Genomic DNA, 6,963 nt, shown 5'->3' with positions numbered 1-6,963 from the left:
GGTTGGTTTCGATTGGGTTTGTTGGGAATGATGGGTATCGGTTATACGGGTAAAGGGTACGTGGGTCTTGTTGGGTCGTAACGGTTCCTAAAGGGCCAATTGGTTGGGTTAGGTTGGTGATGTTTCGGTTGTTGGTTTGTGGAGTGGTGAGGGTATTGTGATCGGCCGAGAGGTGGCTCTCGGGTGGTGGTCGGTGTGGTGTTGTCGTCGGCTCGGGGAAGGAGAATGATGGTGGTGTTGAAGAGTGGGTATAGGGGGGGTAGCTAGGTGTAGGAAAAAATGTGTTTGGTGAATAGGAGGTGGTGAAGGGTGGTGTTATAATCGGTGGAGGGTGGCTAATGGTGTGGCCGAAGAGTGGTGTCGTCGGTTCGGAGGAGAAACCTAGAGGGGGAAACCGAGTGGTTATGGTGGTGGTGGTGCCCGTTAGTGGTGAGGGTTGATGTGTGATAGTGGTAGGAGGTGGAGTTTGGTTTTTACACATACCTTCAAGTTGTTTGGAGATGATGGTGATTGAGTCATTGAGTTGATCGAATCTTTTATCGATTTTGTCGAATTTTTCTGTTGTTTCCTTCTTGTACTCATTGAACCCTTCTTCCAATTTTCTTCCTGCAGATAGCCCTTCTTTAATGTTGTCCCATTCAGAAGAGAAAGTTGGTGATTTCTCCTTAGTTGGTGTAGTAGTAGTAGTATTAACCATGATGATAAAAGTGATGAAGAAAAAAAAATTATTGCTCTGATACCACTTGATGTAGAAACGCAGCGGAATTAAAGATATGAAATAACTAAATAAGAACAATGAAATTAAAGATCAAATAACTCTAAATAATAAACTTTATTAAAACTTCAATGGGGTTTTTCTCTCAAATCTGAAAATAATAGAGAAACTAGATATCCCTCTTATAGGGTTTTGGACTTTCCTAGATAGACTTGAATTAGAATTCCTAAATAATTAAATACTGCAACTTGCCTAAATAACTGGACTAACTCTGGACCTTTCCAATTATTGGAAATATTAAAATAGCATAATTCCTAAACCAAAATTAATTAATAAACATACTAAAATAAGAACTTTCTAAGTCTTCTCTCCTTGGCCGGTTGGACCATGACCGGGTCCGGTCATGGAATTAGTCTCCATGCCGGGTGCCCCTGCATCAGATTCACTAAGTTTGAGTTCACTAGATATAGTTTCTACCTCTAGTTAATAACACAAGGGTGCTTCTATAAGCACCGGGCCAAACAGCTGTTAGCAAGCGGTTCTATTAGCAACATGCCCGACAACTCTTTTCTCTATTAGCACCGTCCAAATCTGTTAGCACCGGTCCAAATGAGTTAACTCTAACGCCTCCTACTGTTTCTCACAAAACCAGACGAAATTCTCAAACCGAGATTTTCTCTCTCCAAGCCTTGGAAAGAACCGAATCTCTCCTTGCCAAATTGCTCATAATCTCACGAATCTCTCTCAAATTTTACTATCAATCAGTCTTTTTACTCTCTAAGTGTTAGAATCAACAATAATTTGGTGAAGACGGATAGTGATCAAAGATGAAATTTTTTTAAGTTATCCTAAAAAACCATTTCATGTCTCAAACTAATCACTCAGTAATTATGTTTGCCCCAGACGCAAAATAACTCAAACAAATTCTACTAGATTTATCAAGATGACACTCCAAAAAGAAATCTACAACAATTAGCGTTAAAATAGGTAAAACCTTGTTAAGTTAGTTTAAACTGAGTCAAGTTAATTTTTAGGGCGCCTCTATAGGCGCCTCCCCGAATTGCTATAGGGGCCTCCCATAGCTGTTTGACCAGCAGTCAGCACCCGACACCTATAGGCGCCCCCATTCGGGCAGACCAGTCCGAGGCCCACAACTTTGTCTCGGACTGGCCCAGTCCGAAACAAATCGGAGTGGAGAGTCCGACAGCCGTCAACTTCCAAAAACTTGTTTCTAATATCAAAATGCATTTTGATTCATCACCAATCAGTTTAGGTTAAGATCAATCAAAATCCACATTTTTTTTTTTACTCTTTCAAATATAGAGATTTGGTTATTTCTTATTGTTGGTTTGATCTTTTTTTATAGATTAATGGATCTTTTTTTGCTTAATTTTTGTTTTAAATCTTCACATTTTTTAAATTGGACAACATATCTCGAGTGTTTTTCACCAAATAGAGAGAGAAAGAAGCCAAGGGACATTGAAAATGGATAAACAATTTGCAGGGTACTTATCCAATTTCTTAGTGTTGGTTAATCTTTTGTGTTTAATCTTTTGTGTTAAATCTGATTGTTGGTTAATCTTCTTCCTCTCTCTATCTTTTGTGTTTAATCTTATTGTTGGTTAATCAGGGTACTTATCCATTTCCTCAACAAAAATGCGAAGATTTAAGTAGAGATAGAAAGAAGCCAAAGGAGATAGAAAATGGATTATCGTTTTGTGTTTAATCTTTTGTGTTAAATCTTTTTGAAGATGAATGAGTTTTAGTTGGTTGATTTTCAAATTTGGGATTAATTTTCAGATTGAAAATAGAGAGAGATGAAGAGAAAAACGAAGAAGAGGAAGAGAAGAGGGAGGTGCTCGGGAGGCCCCTATAGTCGGTTAGGGAGGCGCCTACAGAGGGGAGGCCCCTACAGTAGTTTTGGGAGGCGCCTATAGACGCACCCTAATTTTTAGCGACGTCAAAAATAACGTGGTCAAGTTAAGATCTCCGTTCCTTCAACAAAAAAAAAAAAAAAAAGTTAAGATCTCCGTTACTTTATGTACCAAACTACAAAAAGTAATAAAGTATGTCATTAACATCATATGAACATATCTACTACCCAGCCTGGGAGTACCAATAAATGATTTACCATTTAATGCCGTTTAAACAGCTCCACCAACTATGGCTGTCTCAACTATGACACATAGAGATTTACATAATTGCACTAACTTCCCTTCTTTACTATTTATGCTATCAAACTTCTTAGAGAATAACAGAAGCCATTAGTATTCTTCTCTTTCTACTTCTTTTCTGCTAATGGAGTCTTCAGATAATCCAATTTCTACTGAAGTTGCTTATGAATTCCAAGATTATTTTAGAATATACAAAGATGGTCGACTAGAAAGATTAATACCCACCCAAACAATTCCACCATCTCTAAATCCAAGCACAAGTGTTTCCTCCAAAGACATCTTAATCTTACCTGAAATTGGTGTTTCTGCAAGATTATTTCTCCCCAAAACCACCAACCCAAATCAGAAATTCCCACTTTTGATTCACTATCATGGAGGAGCTTTTGTCATTGGAACCCCATTTTCTCCTACTTACCATAATTATCTCACTTCAGTAGCTGCCCAAGCCAATGTTGTTATCATCTCTGTTGATTACAGAAAAGCACCAGAATACCCACTTCCAATAGCTTATGAAGATTCATGGGTAGCCTTAAAATGGGTATTTTCTCACTCTAATAGGAAAGGAATTGAGAAATGGTTGAATGATCATGTCAATTTCGATTCAGTATTTTTGGGTGGTGAAAGTGCTGGTGCTAATATTTCCCATAATATGGCAATTCGTGCTGGAATTGATGAAGAATTCTCTTCTAGTGGGTTTAAAATTTCTGGGATTGTTTTGATTCATCCTTTCTTTTGGGGGATTGAAAGGATTGGATTGGAAGGAGATGATAAGATTAGTAATGAAAAATTGGAGAAACTTTGGTTTATTGTTTGTCCATTAACAACTGGGTGTGATGACCCGCTTATAAACCCGGTAAGTGACCCGAATTTTTCGAGGTTGGGTTGTAACCGGGTTTTTGTGTTTGTTGCAGAGAAGGATGTAGTGAAAGAAAGAGGGTGGTTTTATTATGAAAGTTTGAGGAAGAGTGGGTGGGATGGAGTTGTGGAAATTATGGAGTCAAAAGGAGAGGGTCATGTCTTTCATCTTTATAATCCAAGGTGCGAGAGAGCTAAAGAGATGATGCAACTTCTGGTTTCCTTTTTAAATCAAGATAAGGTCCCATGAATCAGGATATATATATGTGTGTCCGTGTGTGTGTCTGTGCGGGCGTGTATATTTTTAAAATAATCAAAAATTGGCAATGGTGTAAAAAAACAATCCCTCAATAGGAAATACAAGATAAGCAATAAGTTGGAGATCTTTTTTTCGTCCTTAGAGCATCTCCGATGCTGAACTCAAATTATTCTAGTATGTGTATTTTTAAAGTGTCTTTGGTAATTTATTTTTTAGTTTCCCACTTTTTCCCCCATAAATTTATTTAGTTTCTCCCAAATACTGACCAAAATAAAAGAGAAGAAAAAAGTAATAAATGAGGGAAAGAAGATGATGGAAAAGTATAATACTAAGATGAAAGGGAGAATTGAAGAATCAAGATAGAAAAAAGAATTTGATAGTAGAAGGTATGGACGGAAAACGAACCAGGCGAGGTGTCTACAATCACTTATTCTTGTGCGAACAGCTTGACAAATTTGTGCGGACACTTGATAAAGTTTGGTGGTTGCCCTTCCGGACCCGTCTAAAATGTGAGGCAATCTGCATATGTGGCCGTAAAATCAATCAAATAAGAAAGTTTACCAATTGATGTGGCTTTTGAGCTAAAGCATATGTGAAATCACAATCAGAGAGATAACAAAAATTATGGAAGGAGGAAATGACGTAAGAACATACCTCATTGCACCCCTTGTGAAACAAATAGTCGTGACAAATTACTGGCATTTACTGACAAACAAACAACAAGAGGGAAACCACACATTTATGATTTATCGTCGGTGCATGTACACAATGAAGATGAAGCTCTCCTTTTCCCAACCAAGGTCGTGTTTGTTTCTATATTTGCCATTTAAATACAACTTTCTCTCAATGTAAATCATTTGGTGAGAAGAAGCTCAAAATTAATTAAAAAGAGGTTGCCTCTAACGACACTTAGACACCTATGTTTTTGCTCTTAGTTCACCCCTCTTAAACACGTCTGTGGGAGGGTTCTCGAATTGGACCTAATTTGTGTTATTCAAGACCAATACAGATCAGGTCCAGTACGAGTGTCTTCGGACTGCCCCAAATGAGGCGCGAAAATAAAAGCAGGTCCAAAAACAAAATGAAGGGACACCTATAGACGCATGAATCAACAATTTAGACGAATATGCGAACAAGACTTAATGAAATCTTAGTCAAGTTAATTACAACCTCAAGACTCAAGTGAAATCAAATCTTACTCTGAGTCAAAGTGATGTTTGTTCGTTTTCATTATTTGATTTTAACTAGTGTGAATTTTAATTATTGACACAAATGAATCCAAATTCAATCCAAATCTAAATGGTTGAAGTGGGAAATGATAGAGTGACTTAGAAATTGGTACTTAGAGGGTGACATATTTCCTCATTTAGAAATAAAAGCGGTCCCCACCGTAGTCAAACTTTGAAAAAACCTTGTCTTTTAGTGATTCCACATCAGCTGGGCACTAAAATGCCCAAAAAATTTGGACTCTCTAGCATCTCCCGGTGGTTGAAGTTGAGGTTGAGGTTTTAGGTTAAAGTTGTGACTTGTGAACAATATGGTGGACCTCCATTTATAAAAAAAACAAAAAGGTCCTCTTACACACGTCAGATCTGTATTAGTTAGTCAAAAACGGAAGACTAGAAGAAACAAACACTACTCAAGAGTCAAGACTAGCCACACAATATGAAACGGCTCCACCATCATCAAGCTCTCTATTTAAACATTTCCACACCATACAGATGAGGTATCATCATCATCATCATCATCATCCTCATCTCTATTGAAGAATCCCTTCTTATTGTTCTTCTGTTTTAATGGAAGGTGGCAATAATAATGAAGTTGTTTTTGAGCTCATGCCATTCCTAAGGGTTTACAAAGACAATCGAGTTGAGAGATTATTAGGTACCCAAAAAGTTCCTCCATCTATTGATCCAAAATCTGAAGTTTCTTCCAAAGATGTAGTAATAGATCCTGAAACTGGTGTTTCTGCTAGACTTTATCTCCCCAAAATCACTCACCCAAATCAGAAATTCCCAATTTTAGTTTACTATCATGGAGGAGGATTCTGTATTGAAAGTGCATCTTCTCCTACTTACCATAATTATCTCAATTTGGTTGCTGCCCAAGCTAATGTTCTTATTGTTTCAGTTGATTATAGGTTAGCACCAGAATACCCTGTTCCAATAGCTTATGAAGATTCATGGGTAGCCCTAAAATGGGTAGTTTCTCATTCTAAAGGTCAAGGTCCTGAACCTTGGTTAATTACCCATGCTAATTTTGATCGATTTTTTCTAGCTGGTGATAGTGCTGGTGCTAATCTCTCACATAATATGGCAATTCGAGTTGGAATTGATGAACAATTATCTTCTTCTGGGTTTAAAATTTGTGGGATTGCTTTAATTCATCCTTACTTTTGTAAATCAGAACCTATCAAGGGAAAAGGAGAAGAACTCTGGAGTTTTGTTTGTCCATTGAGTGTTGGAACTGAAGATCCTCTGATTAATCCGACGATTGATCCGAATCTTTCGAAGTTGGGATGTGATAAAGTTTTGATTTTTGTTGCAGAGAAAGATATGTTGAATAAGATTGGGAAGTTATATCATGAAACATTGGGGAAGAGTGAGTGGAAACGAGAATTGGAGATTGTGGAATCAAAAGGGGAAGATCATGTTTTTCATCTGTTTAATCCAACTTCAGAAGAAGCTTTGATCATGATGAAATGTTTGGTTTCTTTTCTCAATCAAGACTAGACTAGGTTTGTCAAGCCATGAGGTGAAACATGACTATTTTACAGATCAGAATTGGAATAGTATTGTTGGAAAATTCAAGTTTGGTTTCATATTTAATGAAGTATGACGTTTGGTCTTTGTTTTTAATGATTATATAATATAATTAGATGTTAATGGACTTTCTTGTAAACAATGCGATTTCATGGCATAGATTATCTCGAATGCAAAAGTCGTGTGCAAAACTAAAAA

The 6,963-nt window shown here is 37.2% G+C and overlaps 1 protein-coding gene and 1 pseudogene across 3 annotated transcripts; both read left to right on the top strand.

Moving 5' to 3' along the window:
- Window positions 1-2,165: 2,165 nt before the first annotated feature.
- On the top strand, window positions 2,166-6,963 carry LOC147533175 (putative carboxylesterase 2). 2 transcript variants are annotated; one of them, XM_086648426.1, is made up of 3 exons: window positions 2,166-2,220; window positions 5,072-5,311; window positions 5,498-6,963. In XM_086648426.1, the coding sequence occupies exon 3, from the start codon at window positions 5,800-5,802 to the stop codon at window positions 6,733-6,735; it is 936 nt and encodes a 311-aa protein (XP_086504552.1). In that variant the 5' UTR covers window positions 2,166-2,220; window positions 5,072-5,311; window positions 5,498-5,799; the 3' UTR covers window positions 6,736-6,963. The 2 variants fall into 2 exon arrangements, with proteins under 2 accessions (XP_086504552.1, XP_086504553.1); XM_086648427.1 differs by lacking the exon at window positions 2,166-2,220 and having other exon boundaries at window positions 2,768-5,326; window positions 5,605-6,963.
- LOC147533176 (putative carboxylesterase 2 pseudogene) lies at window positions 3,014-4,226 on the top strand (annotated as a pseudogene). Its single transcript, XR_015227745.1, has one exon. The product of XR_015227745.1 is annotated as a putative carboxylesterase 2 pseudogene (transcript).

This window comes from Eschscholzia californica, unplaced genomic scaffold (assembly GCF_041429995.1).
Source record: "Eschscholzia californica isolate CP2 unplaced genomic scaffold, dmEscCali1.0.p SCAF_6, whole genome shotgun sequence".
In the NCBI taxonomy this organism is placed as follows: domain Eukaryota; kingdom Viridiplantae; phylum Streptophyta; class Magnoliopsida; order Ranunculales; family Papaveraceae; genus Eschscholzia; species Eschscholzia californica.
Note: the sequence above shows the minus strand (reverse complement) of the source record. Positions and strands in the feature narration are given on the sequence as shown.

Excerpts from the sequence above, each read along its gene's own strand:
- LOC147533175 (XM_086648426.1), top strand. The coding sequence starts at position 5,800 with ATGGAAGGTGGCAATAATAATGAAGTTGTTTTTGAGCTCATGCCATTC.